At 39.4% G+C, this 26,820-nt stretch overlaps 2 protein-coding genes across 12 annotated transcripts in view; both read left to right on the top strand.

The window, feature by feature from the left end:
• The window catches only part of clasp1a (cytoplasmic linker associated protein 1a), a 113,601-nt gene extending 97,543 nt beyond the window's left edge, over positions 1-16,058 (top strand). For 4 of the 11 annotated variants that reach the window (XM_028590591.1, XM_028590587.1, XM_028590590.1 and 1 more), the window contains 11 exons: positions 1,495-1,644; positions 2,431-2,537; positions 3,450-3,575; positions 3,985-4,132; positions 4,932-5,178; positions 7,123-7,179; positions 9,429-9,622; positions 10,219-10,347; positions 11,635-11,841; positions 12,590-12,706; positions 13,481-16,058. In XM_028590591.1, the coding sequence (XP_028446392.1) occupies positions 1,495-1,644; positions 2,431-2,537; positions 3,450-3,575; positions 3,985-4,132; positions 4,932-5,178; positions 7,123-7,179; positions 9,429-9,622; positions 10,219-10,347; positions 11,635-11,841; positions 12,590-12,706; positions 13,481-13,567 (1,569 nt within the window). In that variant the 3' untranslated portion in view covers positions 13,568-16,058. The remainder of the gene's footprint in view (positions 1-1,494; positions 1,645-2,430; positions 2,538-3,449; positions 3,576-3,984; positions 4,133-4,931; positions 5,179-7,122; positions 7,180-9,428; positions 9,623-10,218; positions 10,348-11,634; positions 11,842-12,589; positions 12,707-13,480) is intronic. The other 7 variants (XM_028590593.1, XM_028590592.1, XM_028590595.1 and 4 more) reach the window with 5 other exon arrangements.
• Positions 16,059-17,840: 1,782 nt separating this feature from the next.
• Positions 17,841-26,820, top strand: part of tfcp2l1 (transcription factor CP2-like 1) — a 29,047-nt gene continuing 20,067 nt past the window's right edge. Inside the window, exons 1-7 of the mRNA XM_028591696.1 lie at positions 17,841-17,899; positions 18,321-18,469; positions 20,731-20,804; positions 23,878-23,983; positions 24,852-24,958; positions 25,056-25,208; positions 26,152-26,262. Of these exons, the coding sequence (XP_028447497.1) occupies positions 17,841-17,899; positions 18,321-18,469; positions 20,731-20,804; positions 23,878-23,983; positions 24,852-24,958; positions 25,056-25,208; positions 26,152-26,262 (759 nt within the window). The remainder of the gene's footprint in view (positions 17,900-18,320; positions 18,470-20,730; positions 20,805-23,877; positions 23,984-24,851; positions 24,959-25,055; positions 25,209-26,151; positions 26,263-26,820) is intronic.

The raw sequence follows: 26,820 nt of genomic DNA, 5'->3' as shown, positions 1-26,820 counted from the left end.
TTCTGTGAACAGACATAGTCATTATTGAAAATCAACGTATATTACGATACATATCGTATTGTGAGGTTTTAGGCAATACCTAGCCCTGGTATATTATATATATACTAGGGCTATATAAGCCCCCAGTGCAACTGTAACTATGACCTCGATAACAAACGTATAATAAATTCACACAATTCCGACAAAGTCATCAAAAACGGAACATCTTCATAAGTTCATTAAGGAAGACATTGTGACAGAATTGTTGCATTGCATAAACAATAGATTGTACGTGCACCTAATAAAATGGCCACTGCGTGTGTATACTCTCACATGTTTCATCCCACTTGAGTTTTCGAGCCTGATATAGTCAATCAGTCTTTATTATTTTCGGAGTCATAACTTCACGCACACACTGCTGGAATCAGCTGGAACGGCTCATTCCATTCATATCTATAATGTGTATAATGTTTCTTATAACCTCACAATCACTAAATGTAGATTTTTCTTTAGTATCAAAATAAATCATGTGATAGACGTCTTTACATCCATGCTTACAGCAACCAGGAACTACTGCTAGCTAATGAAGTGTGACTTTTCACAGTGCACATTCACCAAAATGTAAACAGATATAAACAACCATAACTTGTTAGCCCCAAGCTAACTCATTGACTCATATTGCAACATCATATTTCACATTTATATCACCTAGAGCATGATGGGAACCCTGTTGTCAATTCTAAAAAAAATATATTTATGCCAAAAGGAAACCAGAAAAGTAAAACAAAATATATAGATTTAAGAAAAAGAAAACAAAGCAAAGGCAGCTAAGGGTTAAGAAGTTGCTGTAGTTAATATCACATACATTTTATTGTTATCCCTCAAATGTCTCAGGGAGTAAACATTTCAGACCAATTTTGCTTGTAGTTTCTGTCTTGTTACAGTATAATGGCTTGTGATGAACCAAACCACTTTAGTACCGTTAAACTTCTGTTCCCCAGCAACAATAGCAAACAAGTATTTTCCACAGCTCCCTTCCAGTTTGATCTGTACTCACTTGCATGTTGCAACGTTGATATAGCAACAATGTCCTCGAGAAGTTGTATACATTATTATTTTTCCACTGAATGCAGCTTTGAACTCTCACCTTTTAACAGTTTCTTTCTACAGGCTAATGCATATGTGAGTTGACCAAAAATGTGCCCTGAGGAGCTGAAAAGTTGGTCTCCATGGTTTCGGAATTGTTTTGACCTTTAGTCACGTTAACCTTTTTATCGGACTGGTCTTCTGTGCTTTTACAAATGCTGACCAAAATTGTCAAATATTACCACAATTCATAATTCAGTCACGACCTGTACTATCTTTGTTTTTTTATATTTTATAAACGTCGTACAGCTCCTCTAATTTACTCTGTTAGAAACACATGGTCAAGGTACTTGTGGAACCAAGGAAACCAACTGAACAGCCAAGCTGCCATGTCCTCCATCCTAACCTGTTGCACTCTGCTGCCTGCAGGCGGCCCAGGTGGTGCTGATTGCTCTGTTTGAGCTTAACACCCCAGAGTTCACCATGCTGCTGGGGGCGCTCCCCAAAACCTTCCAGGATGGAGCCACCAAACTGCTGCATAACCACCTGAAGAACTCCAGCAATACGGGCAGCAGTGTGGTAGGTGGAATCAAACACTGTGCTATTAGATGGCTTTTAGGGCTGCAACTAATGATTATTTTCATTGTCCATTAATCTGTTGATTATTTTCTGGATTAGTTGATAGGTCTTTAAAATGTCAGAAAATTGTGAAAAATTGTCAATCAGTGTTTTGCAAAGCCTCAAATGTTTTGTTTTGTCCACATCTCAAATATATTCAGTTTACTGTCACAGAGGAGAGAAGAAACTAGAACACATTTACATTTCAGAAGCTGGAATCAGAGAATTTTAACTTTTTGTTCATAAACATTGACTAAAACCAATTAATCCGCTCTAATGGCATTTACACAGAAACTGGACTCAGATAAAATCCATGAACATCATTAGGGCTGCACAATAAACCATTTTTTTTAACAACATCTCAATATCAACTTGCGCAATAAACTCATCACGAAAGACTGCGACATATAGCAAAAGTCATTCAGAGATTTATTTATTTTGTTGAAAGAGAGTACCTTTACAAAACTACACTTTAAATTGTAACTATCATTCTTTTTTTAATGGTGCCTTTTGTTTTCAGTTCAATGTTTAATATGTTCAATAAAAGATTTTTGTTGTATTTTAGCAGAAAAACTGAAAGCAGCAGAACTGAGTACACTTTAATATTTGTTTAGTTTTCGCAAGTCAAATATATTGCCTATTTTCCTCATATTGTGCAGCTCTAAACACTGTGCCAGGCGTTTTGTAGATCAGTAGAACCATCAGACACAAGCGTTGCAACATATACATTGCTTCCTTGTCTTACAGGGGTCTCCGAGCAACACCATTGGCCGGACGCCAACACGCCATATCCCCAGCAGAACCAGCCCCCTCACCTCCCCCACAAACTGTTCCCATGGAGGACTGTCTCCAAGGTAGCTTATCACCCACCTGTTATTAAACGGTTGTCTACAACACACCTCCTGTCCTAATGCATGTCTGTGGTTTAACCAATTGGTTTCTGCTGCTGTCCTGATCCATCTTTTGTGGTCCAACTAACAAAACCTAACGGGTGGTTTGGCAGGAGCATGATACTGTGTGAGTTGGTCAGAGAGGTTAGATCTTTCTCCAAGTATTTTTGGGTAGAAATAAAGAAGCCAAATCTTTTTTCCCCCCACAGATCAAAAACAACTTACAGAACACCTCTTACCCACTTGGCTGATTAATAAAATATTTACTACCTTAGACACAATTGGTGCTGTAAAGCATTTAATAACCTGGCTCTTTGATGTTGTCCCATATAGGGCTGCTTATATATAAAAATTAGTTTTGCCTTTTTACTTGTAATGGAGCCGGTGTAATGCAGCCAGCAACTGATAATAACGGTTCCCTAAAAGACAGTTGAATTCTCTCTGACTGAGCAGCTCATTCACCTGAGGCACTGAACAGTCTTTTTACCTGCAAGCAGAAGCCCATAAACACAGATAACGGAGCTATTGCATTTCCTGTCTGTAATTGAACCTAAAAGTAGACTTCATGTTGTGATCATTCTGGCTAAAGCATATGGAAAATGGCCTATCACTAACGATGGGCAGAATTATTCGTTAATGTTTGGGATTCTGCTATTTTCCAATTCTCTCCTTAAATTAACACTTTCATTTAACCTTAAAGCTCAGACTAGTTTCTTTTTGTCTTTTCTCTTTCTGCACACTTGTTTTTCTCTTTCTCCTCCCTTCTCTTGTCTCGTCTTGGGGTCTCCACTTGTTCTTGATTTCCATCTGCCTTGCCCGCTCTCTCACTCCTGTCTGTCCATCCTTCCCTCCCTCCTGGCTGCGCTGTGGCAACAGTCGGTTATGGGGTTGGGGTGTCGACGGACTATCAAAGCATCCCCCTGCCCCTCCTCCTCCTCCTCCGCCCCACTCCACCCCTGCCGCCCCCTCCCTAAGGGTCCTCCGCAGAGCATATTCACCCAGGTAATGAGGCGGGCTGAGACACAAAGGCCATTATTCCCGCAAAGAAGCCAGACACTGATCCTTATCCAAATTTCCTTTTTTCAAAACACAGTTGAGCGTTTCTTTCAGTTTTCTTATATGTATGTTTCTTACTGAATGCATATTACGCCATCATCTCTAATCAAATGAAAATATTAATTCACATGGCTTCTAAGGCGTGGTTAATGCTGTAGTGTGTGGCCACTTCAAAGAAGTAGACAGTAAAATGACTTAGGCCTGACCTTTCACTTTTTCAAACTAATGTTTCTAACATAAGCAGCGCAAAAGCACTTTGCATGGTGGCAAAACAAATGCATGCTTGTGTATCCTCCTCAGATATGCATTTCATAGACATCCCGTGTGGATTTCTTTCTGTCTGTGTGTCTGGTAGCATGATGGAGTATGACACTGAGAACATGAACTCGGAAGAGATCTACAGCTCACTGCGCGGTGTCACCGAGGCCATCCAGAGCTTCAGCTACCGGAGCCAGGAGGACCTGAATGAGCCAATCAGACAGGAGGGCAAGAGGGACGATGCCGTAAGTCAAAGAGAAGAGTTTTCATAGCAGCGTCTTCCTGAATATTCCTGCTTGAAAAATGACATTAAGAGTTTCCAGCCTCTATCCAATAGTAAAGTGTTGCAACCGCATAGGCAAAATCATCATGTTCAAATCGGTCTTTAACATTTTGCATAAAATGCTTAAACCTAAAGAGTAACTAAACTCCAAAAACTCTTTTTCAGGTGAAAAGTGAAACCATTGGCTCTCATACAGATGTAAGGATAGGCTTGCTATAATCACTGCTGTTGTTCATGCTTTAAGAGATCTCTTTCTAATGCACTTTCAATGTAAGTGATGGGGACACATTCCACAGCACAGTGCAAAAATGTATTCCAAAGTTTATCTGAAGCTAATTTGAGGCTTCTGCTGTGTGAGTTAATCAAATCAAGTGGGTATCTTCCAAAGTTTCAGTGTTATTAGTACCTCTTTCTTTTTACTATCCCTTAACCACATCCTAATAAGGAAATGCTGTCCATGGAAACTTATAGAGGGAATTTTAACCTAAAAGACTGAAACTTTGGATGAAACCCACTTGATTTGCCTAACTGAGACTGCTGACGTCTCACAATCTTTGCGGCCAAAATTAGGATTTTGGAGTCAGGCCAGAGAATAGGCAGGGAAGTCTTTTGGAGGCACGAAGACTCTCTTCAGATCCAGGGCTGAACCCTAGAGCCCTTGTTATGTGATGGCAAATAATTTGAAAGCTGCAGTTGCTCCCAAAGAAAAAAAACAAAAACTCAGAGTCCTGTTTCATATTGTCCCTTCTCCCATCTTACAGGCAGGTAGAGAGGGCGTAGCGTCCTCTCCTGGCTCTGACGCCCGTCTTGGCTTAGACATGGTGGAAGGGGGTCGCACAGCCTTGGACAACAAGACTTCCCTCCTCAACACGCCATCTCCCCGCTCCTTCTCTGGGCCTCGGGGCCGTGAGTTTGCTCCTTATGGCTACGGAGAAACCATCTGCACGTATGACAAGAGCGCCCTGAAGGAGGCCGTGTTTGACGATGATGTGGAGCAGTTCCGCGACTGTGAGTTCACGTGATGATTAGGCAGCGAAGCACATACATGTAGAGTTTTAGAAGCTCTCTTCTTTGATGGTTTTGTGATTTTATTACTGCATGTATTGTCCCTTGCACACTACTTACACATTTCACATTTCAACATGCACAAAATGTGCTAAAACAGTGTTGCACACGCTCCTCAAACTGTGGCTACAACAAACACAATCAAAGACATAATTCTCAGAACTCCTACAACCGTACTATGCAAAATGTCTCATATACGCAGCACCTTCATAAACAACACTAGAATGTGTATTACATTTTCTTTTGAAAAGTCTTCCCATGTACAACTGAGATGCTCAGATATGAAAATGAAATGTTTATTTCTCATTAACATTCATTTATCCAATGCCTTACATTATATGCTTACTAAAAAGAGTCACACTGTTTCATACTTTTGACGTTTTTCAGAGCTTTAAAAAGTGAAGAAAACATGATTTATTTTGTGATTTTCAGAACATGAAAAAAGGTGAAAAGGTTGTCACGGGAAGGAGAAGGAGTTGTGTCGCCTAGTGCATCTGTGTCGTCCCCCGTTTAATGTGTCATGTCGTTTGGACAACATAAAGGAAGACCCCCTGTATACTACTGCTGTCAGTGATGTTGAGACCTAAAACAAGACAACCTCCATCACATTCGTGGCAATAATTCTTTGTAGTCAGTTTTAACTTTATCCTTGGATTATTTGGCTAAACGTTTACACAATAGGGCTGGGACGATATGCTTTTGTCCCGATTCGATTTTGTCGCGATACATAGGTGCCGATTCCATTTGTATTGCGATTTTCATTCATTGAGATTCAATAGTATTAAGTATTGCGGTTTTCTTTTTCTTTTATTAATTAAAACAAAAGTTGAATAATACTCTTGTAGAGACAATATATCATTTCTATTTCCTATTAAGAATGCACATGTCAGTCAGTCACTCAGTCTGACATTTATTTCATTTGTAAAGAAGTATATAAAGTGTATTTTCCGAATTGTCTTATTTCACTCTGTTTTGCTGGATATGATGTTTAAACAGAAAATATTAAGGTGAATCATTGGTTAAAAATTTAAAAAAATATTGATTCTAGGGAAAAATAAGCAATTTTAAAAAACTGCGATACATACGATTTTTGATTTTTTTTTTTTTCACCCCTATGAGCAAAGACCAGCGAGGTGAAGCATTAGGCTCGTTCGAGATGAGCCAGATCTGCTCAGAATCGATCACCGGCGATCGCCGCCCAATGCATGCCAGTTAGATTTGTGTCCAACTTTATCCCGACTTGCTCTGACGTCATGCACACGTGGGCTGATGACGTTTTATATAAACTTTTTATTGATTTTGATTTGTCTGATTTAAATGCTTATTCTGGACAGAACACATGTTGTGTGGCTAATAGTTACGTTTAGAAGTCAGAGAGACTAAATCTATTCAGATTATGGATCATCTACAGTGTGTTGTTAATTAAAATCAGCAACAGATCACATGTAGAGCATTCTGACAGCTATTCTGTCATAATAAAAACAACTGGAGACTGTGTACAAGCTTATATATGGGTCTGATAAAATTTTATTAAATCGGAATCGGACCACAGTGTTTCTGTCACTTCCTGTTCAGCCTGAAGGCTGCTGGAAACGGCTGGAAAACTGTCCGACCGAGAACGATTTTTGTCACCGCCCCCCGCTGCTGCCGCCTACTCTCGTCCACTTTACAGGCGAGGCGCAGTTCATCTCCAACGAGCCTATTCTCTCCATTAACACAGGTGTGTGAGTGTGGCCTGTGTTATAACAGAGCAGCTGCAGTCGGTGTGTTAGCTGTTGTTGTTGTTGTCATCATCACATCCTTTGCTCTGCACCCTCCTGCCCCCCCCCTGTCCCTCACCTCCCCACCTCCACCTTCATACCTCCTCCACCCCCCTTCCCTCTCCAGGCCGACGGCAGGAAAGTGGTGAAAACAAGACGACGCTCCCCAAGGTCTTTGCTCCTGGTAAACATGCCTCCCCTGCCCTGACTGACAGACTTGATGACTGTTTGACTGATTTACTGACTGCACTTCACTCCACTCACCCTTTCTGTGTGTTTGCATTATGCAACCAGCTCTCTCAATTCCCATCACCATTATTCCATGGTCCTCTAACATCTTTTAACTCCACTGAGTAACTCTGTGTTCACTAAGTCCCACCTGGCCTGCTGTTAGTGCAGAACTAGCTGACAGGCTGATGCTTTAACTAATGGTTGTAGCATTCTCTGTAATGGACTGAATGTTTGTGTGGTTGTGGTAGTATGTGTCATACGTTTTTTAAGTCAATAATGAATAACATATTCTCAGCAATTAAATATCTACACACGTGTTGCGGCAGAACATGATCTTAGCTTATAAACACTAACACCTATAGCACAGAGATAAAGGCCACAAGTACATTTTATCCAACCTGACACGGACAACTGTTGCCAAAATTAAATGAATAACCTCACATTATTATATATACTGTATATGTATATGCCAACTTTGACGTTTTATGGTCACACGTTAAGCCCTTTAAAGAATTAAATGATTTGTTTATGGAAATAAATCAGTTTCATCGGATTTTGAAATTAAAAAGATTTAAAGAACGAATTTCTAGAACTGAATATTTATAATGTATCTGAAATATCTGCCTCAACTCATTTTCACTTTTATTTTTCTAGGTTCACAAATTCAAATGCAAAATACAATGTTTAAAATTCAACTAATATATTTCCAACTGGCTCAAATTCAATAGACCAAATTTGGCTGCAAAATATTATGTATAAAATTCAGTGTTAACATCTGGGAACCCAAGGAGATGCAATCAGTTCTAGATTCTAGAATCAGAGCAGCAGTCAGAGGAGAGGGAAGGCAGCGTCTGAAAGGGCAGAGGAATATATGTCTCTCTTTAACATACTTGTAAATAATAAATAATGGCATATGTTATGACAACAAAACTAATAATTTATTTATTATTTATTTTATTATAAATTATTGGCTTATTTAAATCAGGGGCAGTGTATAATAAATGTATTGCACCAGATATGCACGATGCTAATTCCCGTCTGTTTCGCTCCTGCTGTGGAAGGGGGCAACAGCTAAATGCATTTTAGACACCTAAAAAAAATCGATATCAGTTTAAGTGTACGCTATATTTAGAATATTTTCAGCGCTTTACCTTGCTGTCAGACAGCTCTTTACGACGGGGAACTGAAGCCATTATCTCTCTTCAAAGCCACCAGACTCCAACAACAAAAACAGTAATTTTACTTAGCAGAACACAGGAGTTGCTGCTCTTCCGCTGCCTCCATTGGTCAGTTTGTTTGTGTTATGGGACTTTGGTATTTTAAAGGGATTCCCCAAAGTCACAATACATGAAAATGACAATTTTCATGTATTGTGACTTAACTGTAGTTTACTCTAAGCACAAACCACAACCACTTTTAACATAATAATAAATAAAAAAACTTTTCCAACTGTGCAACTGCTTGCCCTGCTTCTCTCTGGTGCACACTGGCACTGATCTCATGAGCTAACTCCACACCTCTCCCCCTGCTGCTCAATGAAAACCATGCCCACCTTCACAGGCGGACACTTAAACTGATATTGATTTTTTTAGGTGGACCTTTTTTCATGTGTCTGAAATACTTCTACCTGCTGCCCTGTCCACAGCAGGACATTGCTTAGCCTCTGTGTCGGTACACCTGCTTCTCCAAACTGTGGGCGTATCAACCGTCCTCTCCCTCTACTGAACTATCCCTTCAATGTCAAAATCTATTTTAAATTATTACATTTTCAGCTGCCAAATTAATTTCTAAAATGTAACATGAAAGTACCACAGTGCCATGACTTTAGGCCATAATTACGTACTTAGCTGTTAAGTTGGCCTTTAATTCAGAGATGTATTTCTCACAGAATGTATTACAGTCTCCATCATGGCATTTCATTCCACTTTATATTTAGTCTTAAAAGTGCAATTTTCTGAAAAAAATAAAAAATCATAACATGTATTTGTAAAATATGAATGGTTTTACCATCCATTTTGAAATGAAGAGAGATTGCTTTACAAGTTTGCATTGGAAACGGGTCAAATTTTCCCACAGCATTGGTTGAGTTTTTTCTACTAGTTTTGATCACATTGAACTGACGCTAGATGAAATGACTGTGGCATTGTTTTGGAGCCGTGGCAAGACGTCAGTATCTTATTTCCCTCCTCCTCTCTCTGCTAGCAGTCAGTCAGGACCGCTCCGACCTGGTACCCGACCTGCTGAAGGAGCTGTCCAATCATAACGAGCGTTCGGAGGAGCGTAAATGCGCCCTGGTGGAACTGCTGAAGATCACACGAGAAGACAGCCTGGCTGTATGGGATGAACACTTTAAAACCATTCTACTCCTCCTGCTGGAGACACTGGGTGATAAAGATGTACGTTATTTGATGGCTCTGCATGTGAATCTGAGTGAGAGGTTTGCTAATCAGTAGAGATGTTCCGATACCAATACCAGTATCGGAAAAGCCTCCATTACTGTCTAAAATGTTGGTATCAGTATCAGCAAGTACTGGAGTTTATGCACTGATCCGATTCCACGTAATTTACCCCCGAAGAAAATCTACTTTAAGTAGATAATTTACGTTCTTTTTTCATTATGACTTACTATCAAACTGAATAGAAAATAAAGAAAGTTCTATGGCATTCATTATTTGTTTGTTCATGTTTCACAAAGAGTTTAACCCGAGCCAGGCCATATGAAAATGATAGCAATCATATCACATCCATACAGAGATAGTTAAAACATAGAAAATATATGTATTTTTTAACACACTGGTATCGGATCGGTACTAGGTATCGGATCGGTACTAGGTATCGGATCGGTACTAGGTATCGACCGTTACGCAAGTTCAGTTATTAGAATCGTTATCAGGAAGAAAAAAATAGTAGCGGACCATCTCAACTAACCATCATACATTAAAGTTGTGTGTGTGGAGGATATTGGTTCTCACAGTGCTACTTTTCCCTCCAGCACACCATCCGAGCCCTGGCCCTGCGTTTGCTGAAAGAAATTCTGAGGAACCAGCCGGCCCGTTTCAAAAACTATGCTGAGCTAACCATCATGAAGACCCTGGAGGCTCACAAAGACACTCACAAGGAGGTACACAGCTCCCACATGAAGAAAAAAAAAATTGGAGATTGCAGTCTTTTGAAGCTGCGTTAATTAATTTCCTTTTTCCCTTGGAGACGGCAGAACAAGCTGAAACGGTCCATTGAGATATTATATATATATATATATATATATATATATATATATATATATATATATATATATATATATATATATATGTGTTAGCAGACTGTTGCCTATTTACCTGTATACATTGGACAGATACGGAGCAACATTAGCAATGTTTCCTTAATTTTTTTTTTTTTTTTTTTTTACAAACGCGAGCGAGGGCGTTGAGCATTCGCTATCGAATCAACAATTTAGCAATTTAGCTAGCAGGTGAAGAATACAAACAACGAAAATCACCAGTTAACTTAACAAATTTGCAAGACCAGGCATACAGCCCTATCTGATACCGTGGGGCGCAGAAATGTTGCCACGGTCAAATCAACATAGAGGAAACACTGCATTAGCATTTATTTGAGTTGTGTTTGTCCAGTATTCACTCTACTTTTAGATCTGTTTTGGTCTCTTCTAACTCCTGAAGGAAATACTGTGTCTGTTGGTGATAATGCTCTGTCGGTTCACCACTACAAGTGATCCCTTTCACATTACACATTTGATCCATTGTTAATATACTGTAAAAGAAAATATTTGTGCAGCTTTAAATAGAGGTGGCCACAGCCTCTCTATATTGTACATTCACATAAAAACCTTTTTGGACAGTACTGAGACATAAAATGACATCTTCCTCCATCTATTCATAAATTCGAAAACTTTCATATTAAAAACACTTTATTTTTTACTTTGAAAGGTTTTATAGAATGTGTGTAGCACCACACACATGCATGTGTATGGCATGTCTAAGATATATAAAACAACCTAGAGTTCAAAAAGTTAATAATTGTTGGTTTTAAAAGGCTTCAAAGTACCCTCATTATTAAGACAATCTGATTATCAATAGAGACCCATTGCAGGTGTGATGAGCCAGAATAGACCTATTGGGTTTTCATCTTGCCCAAATAATGGCTTTTTGATCTGAAGAGAGATATCTTTGTAGGGAAATTGGAATGTTTTATAAATACTGTATTATTGCCTATAATTATTGGTGTACAAAATGTTACACATTCTGTGTACTGTTTATGAGTAGAGCAGAGAAAGTACTTTCAATTTTAAAGTCTGTTAAAAGGTTTGTACAAGTAAACAGTTGTGATGTGAAAACTGATATAGTATGTCATTCTTATCGATCTTAACAAATACATGTTAATGTGCTTTCAGGTTGTGCGTGCGGCCGAGGAGGCGGCATCCACCCTGGCCGGCTCCATCCACCCGGAGCAGTGCATCAAGGTGCTGTGCCCCATTGTGCAGACAGCCGACTACCCCATCAACCTGGCTGCCATCAAGATGCAAACCAAAGTCATTGAACGCATCGCCAAGGACTCCTTACTGCAGCTGCTGCCTGACATCATCCCTGGACTCCTGCAGGTCTGCGTCTGACGCTAACACCTTACAAATAGCTGTTAGTTCAGACGCTGAAAGAGTTTTCAAAGAAATATCCAGACTGTGTTATATTTACAAATTTTTACGGATTAGATTTATTCGTTGCTCAAAAAAACTTGAAATAGTTGTTTCTCACTGGACATTTTGACAGCCTCAAAGTATGATAGAGCTCACAAAAATGATAAACAAAAACACTTTTAAGACAACTAAATTAAATGAGCATGTGGCCGTTTAGCCACAGTTGGTTGGTAGAGCAGGCGCACATATACAGCGGTTTATTCCTCGAAGCAGAAGGTCCAGGGTTCGAATCTGACCTGTGACGGTTTTCCTGCATGTCTTCCCCTATCTCTCCTCTTTCATATCTCCGCTTTCCTATACAATAATGGCAGAAATGCCCCCCAAAAAATTATAATTAGATGAACATTGTTTGCCAGAAAGCAGTGTTAAATGCTTGTCCTAATTCACATGGATTAAATAACACAAGAGTTTTTGGGGACAGGCAGAGCAGAGACATCCTTGTCAGCTCCAAAAAGGCATGTTTAGACAAGGTTCAAAGTAGGACACTGGGAACTATTTGCCTTATTTGTCCCTGGAAATGCTGGCGTGTACTCTGCACTCTTTGCAACTCCTCCCACGTTCCTGCTGACCCCTCGTGTGTGTGTGTGTGTGTGTGTGTGTGTGTGTGTGTGTGTGCGTGTGTGCGTGCGTGTGTCACTGCCTTGTTTCCCTGCAGGGCTATGACAACACAGAGAGCAGCGTTCGCAAGGCCAGTGTGTTCTGTCTGGTGGCCATCTACTCTGTGATTGGCGAGGATCTCAAACCCCACCTGGCACAGCTCACAGGCAGCAAGGTAATGACTGTGGCATTTCTTTGCATGTATGCATTTTCACTTAGCGATACACACACATACACACACACACACCAGACCTCTTCCCCAGATGCAGAGCCTTATCATCTTCCCATGTTGTTATTTCTTAGCAGGTCTCAGCCGGTTGTCCAGTTATAAAGCACAGGGTCATATTTGACTTTGACTACATGCGTCCGTGGGTTATGTAAGGGTTGAGGTCTGAGGGCCAGGACGATTGTGATTGGTTTAAAGAAATGCCAATAAACCAGAGCATGTTTTTCTCTCATCCTAGAATTCTGTGTGGACTAGCCAGACCCTTCTCCGCAGCGCTGTGGAGGAAGGTCTGGCAATGCAAGACTATTAGCTTTCTAACAAATAGCTAACATTAACTTACTAACAGCTAACTTGTCCTCTCTGGTAGACATTAGTTGCTAAAAAATAATCCTTTGACACGTTTTAATTTTAGTTTTTAACTAGCGGCAGGCACTTTGTTAGCGTTTCAGCCCTTAGTTGCATATTGTTTAGGTCCCAAGTACTCATTGTGTCACTTTAAAGTGTCACCTGCCAAACTCTTTGAGAACCACTAGTGTACATGATGAAGGGAACCTTTTGCTTTCTGACGTCCAGTTTAAAATAACATGATCAAGAAGTCTTGCTTCTTCAAAATGAACGTTTGAAAGAACTATATTGAGACCTCAAAGGGATTTCAGGTGTGACATCCATGCTTGCACTGTGCTGAGGAAAAGATTAATATGTCTTGTCTTTGCCTGTTTGCAGATGAAGTTACTGAACCTGTACATCAAGCGAGCCCAGACGACCAACAGCAATAGCAGCAGTTCCTCGGACGTCTCCTCTCACAGCTAATGGAGGGAGGTTTCTGTGGAAACCCTGTGGATGGACAGCGTTGGAGAATTTCCAGGGCATAGCCGCGCTTCGTTCAGACTTCTCTGTCTCTGAGCCCCCCCACCCCCACCCCTCCTCCTCATCATAACTTGAGCTCCCGTGCGCTTTCCTCCTGTGTCGAGGAGATTCTACTTGTCATTTAGTTCCTCCTCCCCACCTTTTTGCTCTAGAAACGTTTGAATGTAACTGTGGATTGGGTTTAGACTGATGGGGAGAGAATCAACCCATTTGGAGTTTCTGGATACAGGAAATGCACTTTCTCTTCCTCCACTGTTCCCACAACCTCCCCACCCCCTTCTGTCTGTTGCAGCCTGTTTCTCCTTGAGCCTCCAAATTTGATAGATTAAAGGGTTTATACATGATGCGGTGAAATATTCATGATCAAAGTGGAGAGATTTGTGATTGGGATGAAATGTCATTTGGCTGGCCGAGTGATGGCAAGAAGCCCATAGGTTTGGGGAGCATCAAAACCAAATATTTTATGAAAAAGAAATAATGAAATGTGTAAGGGAACAATGTGACAGAAAAAATTACTGTATGATAATTTTTTGTTCATGTTTTAAGTTAAGTGATCATTTTGGTGGCTCATAGAAGCCTGGGCATCGATTGTAGTCTTTTTTTAATGCTAATTTGTAATTAAGAGAGGCTTAATCAATTGAATCCCCCTCACAAAAAATTATGTTACACTCAACACGGTAACAAGTTGCCAAAAGATAAACTTATCAGCTACATAATTGACAATCCTTTAAATGTAGTGCAGGTCTTTATTTTGAGGTACAGAAGATGAAATGGCTGTTAAACGTCACAAAGTTCCAATTTGTCTTGAAATTCACAATCAACAGAAGCTGACATGCAAAGTTGTGTTGCCTGTATTTTCTCACTGAACTGTCTGCATTAAGTTCAAAAGCAGTGCTTTCTTTGCCTATTGGTTGTGGCATGTAACTCTCTAAAGGTTGCTGCTCAGTAGAGTCACACGTCCTTTGTAAATACTGCACATGTTTTCCCTGCTTGGAGTTGTGAGGGAGACCAGCGATCCGGGACAGTCAAAAAAGACATTACCAGGCCTTATTCACTTTACACACACGGATGTTAGTTGACTGGGACTGCGGAGAGTGAATGGGGCGTACAGCACTGTAACTCTCGGCTCTCAAAAAAATAAATGTGAAAAGCAGAAGAAACGGAGCTCGGCAGTGTTCTTAACCTATGATGATGCAATGATCCACAGCTTCTGCAATAACCCCACAAATCCACAAATAAAATGTATTTTGTACATACACTTTTTGACCAGTGCTTCAGGTTGGCTTTCTCACTTTTTCTGCATGTTAGCGACCAAGCTTGCCTGTAATCTGCAGCACATGCCAACTTGCTGTTTTGAAGGGCCCAGGTTTTTGGCTGTTAAAGTGCACTTGTGACATCATCAGATGACTCATCTCTGATAGAATGTTTTGGTAGAGGAGCTAGTCCCATTCGCCACACTCATATGTAAAAGGTACAAAGTGCAGCAACAACTGTTGACCACAACCATGTATTGAGAAGTCATACCTCTGCGCACGGCTTTTGATTTCAGTGTTAAGTTTGAGGTGTCAAGAAGCTTTAAAAAAAAAGTTGGATCTTGCAACGGGATCTCTCTTTAAGTTGATGGGTTCCCATAGTTTACCCCTCAGAGATCCGAGTCCAGCCATGGATCCCTGATTGGGAAAGGTTTCCCTCATCTGATTAGATTTTTTTAATTACTGGATATCATTATGCCTTTAAAATTCTGTTATTTTATGTTATTTTATGTTATTCTGTAATCATCATAATAATAAGGATCTCACCTGGGGATGGCCTGAGTCCTTGGATGGACAATTTGGGACTCACTGTTTTAGTTGAGTGGTGTTTTCATTCAGGGGAATCCACTGCAAGTGGGTCAACTGTGGTTATTTAAGTAAATGAATGTACAGTATTGTGTTATAAATGAGCTTTTAAGTATTAGTACTGAAAATGATTTCAGCAACATGCAGCCCTGTAAACTCTGTAATATGGCTGTCTGCACTCTACCTTACTCTACTTTCCCCTGAATTCCCTCAACACTTTCAGTCATCAATCAGCCCACATGTAGTTTTTTGTTTTCAGGCCAGTTAACGCAAATCCACAAATGGCATAAGAGCAAAGTTCACAAATCTGCAAACTACCGGTCACTAGCATATGTTATCACATTACTGGTCCTTAAAACAGACTACATGGTATTCCTTGCAAACTGTTCACTATGCATGTTCTACAGTACACTACAGTCTTTGTTTTGTCTCAATCGTTCATGTAATATTCATACCTGTATTTATATATTTTATTTTATTTTGTTCTCTCATGATAAACTGTACAGGTTTTTTGTTGTTGTTAACTTCCACCTGTGATAGGTTTGCAACAATGTAAAGAAATTGTTTGCTCTAGAAATAAACAGCCTAAGAACTGATCTGAAAGGTTTTCTGCTTCTTCATCTCAGATTTCACAATTGCTAACACACAGTGGTGTAGTCTAATGTATTGTAGTGGGTAAACTGTACTACCTAAATATTATATATATATATATATATATATATATATATATATATATATATATATATATATATATATATATACAATTTATGGTGGGAAAACCTTTATTTATCCTATGAGAAGAAAAAACAGATGACATTCAAAATATATCAAAAATATAATGGAATATACAGCAGTAAGGGGACTTTTCACATCAGGGACCTGAGCCTGGATCACAAAAGTTGACCCCAGGGGACAAAATAAAATAGGCTACTTATAATTGTCTTAAATGTGCGGTGAATGGAGGATACTGGCGTTAGTGTAGGCGGAGCATTTGGCCCTGTGGCTACACATACACTACGCTCAGCGAGGTGCGGGTTGATGAAGGATGAGAGAAGTCTCTCGGCATGTTCTACAGTGTTAGTTTAGTTTGCTGTCACATTACTCAACCCCATATTTGTGAATACAAATATCTGAAGTGAGATTTCTGTCACAAACATTTGTTGTTGCGTGTCATTGCACATTTTTAAGTGGGTATATGGAAATTCTGGAGATTTCTTAGTGGGTATACTGTGTATACCTGGCTATCACATAGACTACACCACTGCTAACACATTGTTTAATCTTGTGTACGATTTAAAGGAGTCGATTAAAGCCATTTCCTTCCCCTCACAGGATGAACCTTGTTCGGTGGTGATGTCCACAGGGGTGCACTGGCAGCAGTGTTGCCCAGTTGTCCATCCATTTACGAGTGCGTGCGTCCTAGCGCTGAAGTGTGCTTAGCTGCTGTGTATAAACATTAACCCGAGCAGACTCAGATGACCTCTGATCCTGTGGAGGAGCTCTGCACAGACCAGTAGCAGCTGCAGGGGTTTGTACTCAACCTGCTGTCCTCCATTAGTCAGCAAATGTTGAAGTTAAACTGTCTGCTGCAAAGCACAATGTTGTCAGCAACATGTTTCATTTAGCATCCACAGCAGTCCCTCTATCACCAATGGTGGAATGTAACTAAGTACATTTACTATGTACTGTACGCAAGTACAAATGTTGAGGTACTTGTACTTTACTTGAGTCTTTTTTTTTCATGTCACTTTCTACTTCTACTGCACTACATTTCAGAGAGAAATATTGTACTTTTTACTCCACTACATTCATCTTTAACTACATTTTCCTGATGATACTTGCATACGTTTACTCAAGTAAAGAATCTGAATACTTATTCCACTGCTGTCTATCACTGTTGTTATCAATACTATTATTTGTTAGTGTGATCTATAGAGATGATTAGAATTTGAAATACCACAGCCGTCCACACAAAGACAGAGGAGATCATTCTGTTTACTCCCATTCATTTGAAGGCCTGTGGCTGTTTGTTCCTTTCAGAATGTACCTCCAAACATCATTACCCTAAGTGCGTGTAAAGTCGAGCTTTAGGGCCAGACTGTTGCCAGTGTCAATATCTGCTCAGGTGAAGCTGATCTTAATGGACCAACCCAGCTAAACATTGGTAGTGGGAGGTGTGCCTGCACACCCCGCCTCTCAAAGGTCACCCAAGGTATGCTAAAACAAAAAGTGGGAGTGCTGATGACATCACCGGGACTATATGAGAGGCAGGCGATGAGGTTTGGCTGCACACCTCTCTGAGCTGAGTCCTGTAGCTCCGTCTGTCTCCACGTCCTCCCTGTGATCCCGGGATACAAGAAGACACCACACTGGAAAATATGCTGTTCTGCCATTCCCAGCCTGAGTCCTACCACCAGCACTCTGCTAGTTACATTAGGTAAAGCACAAGCCATGCTCAGAAGCTTCACAAACTTGTCTTGGCTTCAAATTAATTTTTTGTAATAATTTTTTTTGTGTAAAAAGTGCAGATTTGCAGTAATTCTACCTCTGGGAACACATTTAAGTGTTTTATTATTCACATTATACTGCCATGTGAAATTCAAATTTTTAAAAATGCATTTAAATGGTTCATGCAAAGAGCCTTGCTTTCATAATCCACATTTAGACAACACATATTGGTCACATTGACTACTTTTTTTTTCTCCCCTTCAAACTCAAAATCAATTGAGCTAAATGGGTAACATTGCATTGTGTAACATTCAACCTATTGCACCTTTCGTTCCTATGATGAGAAAGAATGTTCACCTCCGTCGTCTCCGCACTCAGCCCCTCTTTTCTTTCCTTCTGCTCTCTTTCAGAGATGCCTTGGCACCTTTCTTGAAAAATGAAGAAGTGAGGCTTACGGCTGGAAATGGTGCCAAGAGGACCCCCTTCCAGTACATTCTGTGTGCAGCCAGCTCACCGGCTGTGAGACAGCAGGAGGAGAGTCTCACTTATCTCAACCAAGGTAGCTATCTGTCCTGCCAGAGGAATGTCCACATTGACTAAATGGACCTGAGATTATTTTGTCACGTGTCATCCCAGCAGCAGCAGCAGCAGCAGGGCTAGATTAACGTTGATGCAGGATTTCAAATCCATTATAACTCATAAATTAAACCTTGTTCACTGGAATTAATTCAAAGTTACGCCCCACTTTTAGGGACCTGCAACTAATGCACTTACACACCTGTCTCTCAGAGTCAGAAACCAGACCTGTGTCATCATGGAAAACAAATGTGGAGCTGTCCAAAAGACTGTCCAATCAGATGAGCTTTTTGTTCTACAACAGAATAATCACTGAAGCCGATATATCGGCAGAGATTGCCGCTGTTATTGCTCACACTGTCGCAGCTGTTTTTAAAGATGTCGGAACATCAAGTCTAAATTGTCTGGTTTCTTGAAGCAAAGAAAGGCCATAATAATTTTATTTTTTATTTATTTGTTGATTAATTATATACCCTGATGTGAAATTTAATTAGGATTGAAACTAATGATGATTTTCATCATCGATTGATCTGACTGTTATTTTCTCTAATAATCATTTAGGTAATGATGTGTTAAAAAACGGCATTCACAATTTCTCATAGGCCGTGGTAATGTCTTCCGTTTGCCTGTTTAGTCTGGCCAACAGTCTAAACTTTGAGATATTCCATTTTCTGTCATATATGACAAAGACAAAGTGAGTGTGAGAAAGGGTTTTCGGCTTTTTTTCTCATAAAATGACAAATGATTAGTCGATCGTCAAAACAGTTGCTGATTGATTTACTTTTAAATTAAGATCTGCAACGATTAATTGATTAATCAGTCTTTTGTTGCAGATCTAAATTTAACTACTACTGAATACTTAATATTGGATTCATTTAAATGTTGGTTTAAATTTATTGCATTGACATATTTGAAAAGAAGTAACAGTTACATGCAGAATGTAGACTGATGAGTCAAGTTTCTTGATTTCCGTGGTTTTGAAGTCCCTTCTTTGGAGATTGTTCCAAAGTGCAATTACAAAACCTAAATTAGTAAACCTTTTCAGGTTCCCTGATACAGAAATGTCCAGTGTCCGAGGCTTCAGGTTCCTCATCTGAACTTTTCTTTCTTGGATCATGTGACTGAGAGGATGGTAACTGATCTATTCCATTCAGACTTCAGATTCTGCAATATAATGCAACCGACTTTTTTTTTTTTTTAAATTGAATTTCTACACCCTTAAAACTTTGAAATTAAGTTTTTTTTGAAAATCATGAAATTTCAAAGCGGGGAATTCAAATCACGTAAATGCAGACCGATGAATTTCAAAATAAAATGTCTCAATGCTATAAATTAAGGGATATTTCAATTGCAACTGTAAGTGTTGAGTAGTGGTTGAGTTTCACAATAAGTGCTTATAATTATAATACTTCTAATTATTATGGCCTTGTTTTGCTGTGAGTACAGTGAGACAGTTGTTAACACGTACAGTATATATAGTAGGCTGTCCTGGATTATAACAGTGGGAGATACTGTATTCATACTTACATACAAACAGAAAGCCTTTGAGTCTTTTGAATTACTTATTGAAATCATGGAAGGAAGATTTGAAAGGCTTAAAATCATGCATTATTGATTTATGTGTGCAACATGAGCTCCTACATGTGTTTTTTAACAAGTCTGACTTTTATCTTTTAATCTAATTCACCCTCTTTTCTTTCTTTCTTTTTTGTCTTTTCTCCTTCCTAAAATTGTCCTTCCCCTTCTACTTCACACCATTGGAACCTTCTGATTGTTTCTGCCTCTGGTTGAACACTGACATTTTCTTATTTGTGCTTTATTTATCTTTATCTACAAGTGTGCCCTGCTTATCTGCTGTACTGTCATTTGGCTGGAGTAAAAACACAATCAAAGTGAGCTCGCTGTAACATGCAACAATGACACGGCCATGTAAGGATGGCATGTATTGATTAGAAGTTGCCACACACTAGCTAAGTTTTATTACTGTGCTGAAAAAAAAGTATAACTAGTTATATAGTATCCTGCTGTGGCTATTTTTAATGCTATTTTCTTGTAAAACTAAACTTAGTGATTGGTATTTGATCAGGATGGAGATATGTAAACATTTTCTAATGGCTGGCCTTGATATCTGCCTTAAAAAAGATTTCTAATTTGTTTTAATTTCTATCTCCACTGCCCCTCTTTTCTGACTGATTTCCCATTTTTCAATTTTAATCAGGTTTTTTTTAATGTTTTAAAATGTAGGTCAGTCCTACGAAATCCGTATGCTTAACAGAAAACTAGTGGAGTATACAGATATAAGCAGCAAATATGTAAAGGTAGGTGTAAGGTATTGTGTTTGTCTGTTTTTTTTTTAACTTTTACATGACGTCTTTTTTCTTCTCCTATCTGTTTTTATGTATCCATTTCCTGGTTTGTCACAGGTCCCCCCGACCCTCCCTTCCACTTCAGGGGTGGGGTGTCCACCTTGGAGAGCTTGGTACTATCACCCAAACTTACCTCTCTCTTTCCTAGATTTCACATAAACCCCCTTACCAACATACAACACACCTTACCTACATGTTGTACCATACACACACTCTCAGATTCATCTCGACATGCCAATCTGCTTTTGTCTGCATTACTGGGATTATCTTCATAAAGACTTGTCCATCTTTATACATATATTATTTCCAGAAATATTATGTTTCTTTAGTGGAAATAAAAAAAAATAAAGTGGTGTATATTTGATGCCATGGCATCATCGTTTCTCTCATGCCACTCTCATTTTCATACACAGGATGTTGTAACGTGTTACCGACTAACTAAGGCCTAGTCCACACGTACACAGGTATTTTTGAAAACGTTTTTTCTCTCCTTTGTTGTAAAAAAAAACAGAAGATCCAAGCACTGCTTTAGAAAAATCTCTGTCCAAATGAAAATGCAAAAACATAATTGATGCACTGTCAAGAACATGCTAGTCTTGCTTTTCCAGACCATCCACAGCGCTGCGGAGCAGAGTAGGGTCTGACTAGTCCACACAGCATTCAGGGGTGGGAGAAAAAGGTGCTCTGGTTTATTGGCATTTCTTTAAACCAATCACAATCCTCATGGGTGGCACTAAGCTCCACACAGATCCGCTGCAAAATAGTCTCAGGAAGGAACTTGTTTTGGTGGAACATGTGTACGTTCAAAAGTAGTTTTAGTCGTGCAACAGAAAACTCCGATTGGACAGATAGTCTAGCTAGCTGTCTGGATTTAACCTGCAGAGATCTGAGGAGCAGTTAACCATAGTCCTCACAAATCCACCGGAGGTTAGAACGGTCCTTGGCAAAAATACATGCATCTGGCGGAATTTCCTGTGGCACCTGAGCAAGGTGGAAGAAAAAGTGGAACATCAAGGATGTAGACTAAGAGCATGCCAAACCAACAGCGAGCGACATAACCCTAACCCTAAAGCCATGTTGGCCAATCAGAATGTCACTCCGTAGCGCATTTGGACACCTCCTTTCCTCAATATAGTAGAAGAGAAACTGTATATTTTGTCAACATTTAAAAAGTCCTGTTAGAACCAGCACTATTTTGGACACGTCTGCCATAGCGCAACCTGTCGCCTTATGTGACGCCTAACAAAGGAGATAACAGTACTCTGACGTTACAAGCCAAAAAACTTCCCATCTATACGTCAACACTGAAAACTGAGTTTCTGAACATGCTCACCCTGGCCGGAGTTTTCCAAAGGATCTGTTTTCAGTGACCTAAATCCCAGTTCGCATTTGGACAAAAGGCCAAAACATGTTTTAAAAAATATCCGTGTACATGTGGGCTGGGCCTAAATTTTAGATGCGAACATTTTAGAAGTCGAAAGTGACTCCATTTTTTGCAAAGACGTTTGTTAACACACTCACTTAAGATTAATGAGATAATTTTACTTCATTTCTGTGTGAGTGCATGTACTTGACATGTCTCTGTGGTCAGGCTGCCGCTGCTTGAGACTGTAATGTTGGCAGTAGCATCCTAGAAACACAAGAATGGACAGGTGGTGTCTATGCAAACACATGACGTGCTGGGTGCACGGCTTTTTGAGTTCAGTGCTCGGTCATGCATGAGCCTTCCTCCATAAATATACCAATGGTACATGTTTTTACAGGTTGTTCATTTGTTATTTATTTTGTGTTTGATAAGGTTGCTGTTAAAGAGGCACTCCAGCGTTTTGGTAGAGACGGATTTAGAAAATAATGGTCAAAATCAAAGCTGGCCAATACAGCCTGACTTTGAATCCCTAGAGTGGGTCACAAATACAGGATCCTACATTTCCCAAAATGCAACTGGATGGTGTGCCCTCACTGCCTCCTAAATCCCCAGTTTATAACTGTAGGTCTCCTGATAACATCATCAGGGTATTTTCATAACATCATCAGGGTTATTTTTTTCTTTATGTGTAAAACTGAATGGAGTGCCCCTTTAATGAATGTCTACTCTATAAGCAGCTGGAATGTTATTATTTTTTATTTGATATGGTGACAAGATAAGTTATTAGCTAATACAGAGTGGGTCAATACGCTAGTAACAACAGCTACTTGTTCTGCAATACATGCAGTTGACAGAATAAAAACTGTCTTTGTTCAGGGTTCCCACATGACTTGAAAGTGATCTGTCAGTCTTTGAACTTGTGGGATAAAAATGAAGTCTTAAGAGCTTTGGGAAGTAATTTGATGGAACCCATAACACTTTTTGGTTTGGAAATTGTTCTTCATACTGACAAGATCCCAAGGTCTCAGTTGTATCTTGTCACAACCCCAAAGTTTGTATACGTGAATATCACCAAAGAAGACAAAAAAGTCCTTAAAGGTCCTATGAAATGGTATCAGTACTTCCTTAATGTGCTGTATTTCCTGTTGCAGGTCAGTCAATGGGCTTAATGTGGAGTCAACGGAAGTTTGATTTGATAAAGGCAGAAATTTGTAGCGATTTTATCAACTGGAGTTTTCAGTGATGCCCACTGAGCTCACCACTGGCAACTTTCCGGGAAGCTCAAGTGTCCATTTCATGGGATCTTTAAATGTGTAGTCCAAGTGATAGTGGGAGCCCTGATTTTAAGTTGGAAAGTCACTGTTTTCACTGCATCTCACAGGTATCACATGTAGCTCATTGGCAGTGGGTCATTTCCCTCATGAATATATGCAGATGCTCTTGTTAAGCAAGACTAGTGTATGTAGGAATGGAGATGAAATGTCCACGTCATTGCCCTTTCCTAATAAAACTGTGTCAGTATGTTTGAATGAAAAAATTAGGGGAGCCTTTTTGCACTTTGCCCAACAGTCCAGCTGTTTGGCTTTGTGCGAGCTGCCCCTCTCAAGCTGTAGCTGTAGCTGTACGCCGGCCTAAACACCTGATCCTGCCTGTTCACAGAGCATTGTGCGTGTGGTGTTTCATGACCGGCGACTGCAGTACATGGAGCACCAGCAGCTGGAGGGGTGGAAGTGGAGCAGACCTGGAGACCGGATCCTGGATATAGGTGAGTAGGCTGTATGGATGTGTATGGGCTGATACATCAAAGCCCACTGATACAACACAGGTTACAGGGTACCCCAGTTTTGATGATGTATATTAAAAAAAAGGAATGGTTAGCATCAATAGGCCCTTGAGCAAGGCATTAATCCTGCATACTCTGCCAGTAAAGGGCCTGCTTGCTGACCAAAGTAAAGTAGAATTTTTAATTAGTTTTTATTTTATTTTAGTTTTGGCTTTTGGATTTCAATTTAGTTAGTTGTGAGTGTGTTTGCTAGTTTTAGTTTGGTTTCAGTTTTTCAGAAAGGTTTAGTGTTAGTTTTTATACACTTAGTTTCTAGTTTGTTATTGTTAGTGCCGGCCGGGTATAATGTCTACATGGTTGGAGAATAGCCACAATGTTTAATGTTTCATCTTTGCGCTACTTTAGTGTCCCTTATGAAACAATTACATTTTGACGGGAGTTGACGGATATTCATGCAGTCTCCTTTTTTCAGTAGTGAAATATAGAAAAACTAAAACTGAAATGATTTACGTTCATTTTTATTTTACTTTTGTTAGTTATTTTAACCTGCCAATATAGTTTCAGTGTGGCTTTAATTTTCTGAAACCAAGGTTTTACTTTTTATTTAGTTTCAGTTTTCCAGACAAGATCCAGACTCAGTTTTAGGATACTATACTAACCCTGTAAATTATAAGAGTCATGCTGTTCTGAACCACCATTTATCCTGGAAATGTACTTCCATTGATCCAGACTAGAAGAGCACAGATAAAACAGCAGAGATAGAAATCTCTACAGTGAAATAAACAGTGTGTTCAGTTAGGACCCCATCGGCTTTATAGCAAATGTAAACTGCCTGACTCATTGTTTTCAGATATCCCATTGTCAGTGGGGCTAGTGGAGCCCCGTTCACACCCTCTGCATCTCAACACCATTGAGTTCCTCTGGGATCCTGTCAAGAATGCTTCTGTTTTCATCCAGGTACAGCTCCATTCTGGTCACACGTCTGGGGGAGTCTTTAACGATAACATTACATTAAACTACAGTCATCAAACCCTCCTTTGTCATGTTTTCTGAGGTTAACTGCATCAGCACCGAGTTCACCCCCAGGAAGCACGGTGGAGAGAAAGGAGTGCCCTTCCGTATCCAGGTGGATACTTTCACCACCAATGAGCACGGGGAATACATGGAGCATGTCCATTCTTCCAGCTGCCAGGTCAAAGTCTTCAAGGTATGAGTACTTGCCTGGCTATCCTCATCAAATGTGTACAAAGTTATGCTCTAGTTTAATAATCATTGGCCTGTATAGTCCATCAGAAATATAAAAGTATTTATCTGTGATTTTTGATTTGATTTATTGGGATCTCCATTACCTGGGGCCATAGCCTCAGCTATTCTTCCTAGAGTCCGCCCCAAAACCGGTGCATCTATACATTACAGTGCATAATCATCACATTAAACTATAATCACAATAATAAAAACAACATTCAATACATCACAGAAGCAATGATAATAGAGACATAATGACATTCCAAACTCAACACAACACTTCACATTGTTTTAATTACACTCATGGACACAGACATATTTTATAGTTAAACCACAAGTTATTGGCTATTTCACATTACATTTCCATGATAAGAAAGGAGCTGGATGAAAACAAAATCTTATTTTCCCAGCCCCTTTCTCAGATAATACAACAAACAGCAATAGATAAACTGCTGATCAGTTAACAGCTGATTTTATATAGAAAATAGAAAGAGAGAGAAGACCAAAATTTAAAATAAAAAAAATAATAGTAAAGAATATCAATACTTCATTTGTTTTATTTTTTAGTCTCATACATTTCCTTGAGCTAAAAAATATTGATATTACCTTTTAAATCATGATCCAAGGAGTTCCATAGTTTGAAACCACAGACTCAAATATACATTTGCTTTAATGTTGTTCGTGCATAATGTTTAAATTGAATTTCCTTCTATGATCGTTATTTTCTGAACTAAAATGAAACACAGGACCTAGTTTATATTATTCACAGAATGCAGATAAACACATATACACATGACATGAATCAATGACGGTCAGATCAAACAAAAAACCTTAAAGCAATTATATATTTTTGATATTTATATAATCACTTCTAATGTAGAAGTTTTTTTTTTTTTTTTGGGAAGCCTAAAGGAGCTGATCGCAAATTGAAGACAGACAGGGAGAAGATTGCTAAAAAGACCCTGCAGGACCGAGATAAGTACCAGCCGTCCCATGACAACACGCTGCTGAAAGAGGTGAGGCCTTCCACATTACATAACAGACCTGTTTACTTTCATTCTGTCAGTAGCATTGTAATGATGTAACTGTATTGATCCCACAGTGGTAAACTACTGTGGGATATTTATCTGATCTCATCAGCACTGAAGCCATGCAGACCTTTTATTGATGTCCCAGTGTTTTCCTCCTCTCACTATGTCTCCACATTACACTTTAAACCAGCATGTCACTGTATGTTAATATGTTGGTTCACTCCTTTGGAGTGTGCTTGCTTTGGCGCTGAGCCCTGTCAATGATTGGATGACCCATGGTGCATCACTTTAGTGTCTTTGAATGTCAAGTGACTCAGCACTTAAGGTTAACTTTCGTGTTAATCTGGTTTGTCATTCATCTGGATAGAAAACAAATGTGATCAGAGCTGAAGCTAGGAACCTTTTAAAAAGAGATCACTGAAAAGCAGTGCTGAAAGAAGTACTTCTATCCTTTACTGAAGTAAAAGCAGCAATACTACAAGTAATACAGCAATTAAATTAAAGTTCTGGAAAAAATGATTCCAGTTACTTATTATGTAGAAT

Source organism: Perca flavescens, chromosome 11 (assembly GCF_004354835.1).
Source record: "Perca flavescens isolate YP-PL-M2 chromosome 11, PFLA_1.0, whole genome shotgun sequence".
Taxonomy (NCBI): Eukaryota; Metazoa; Chordata; class Actinopteri; order Perciformes; family Percidae; genus Perca; species Perca flavescens.
Note: the sequence above shows the minus strand (reverse complement) of the source record. Positions and strands in the feature narration are given on the sequence as shown.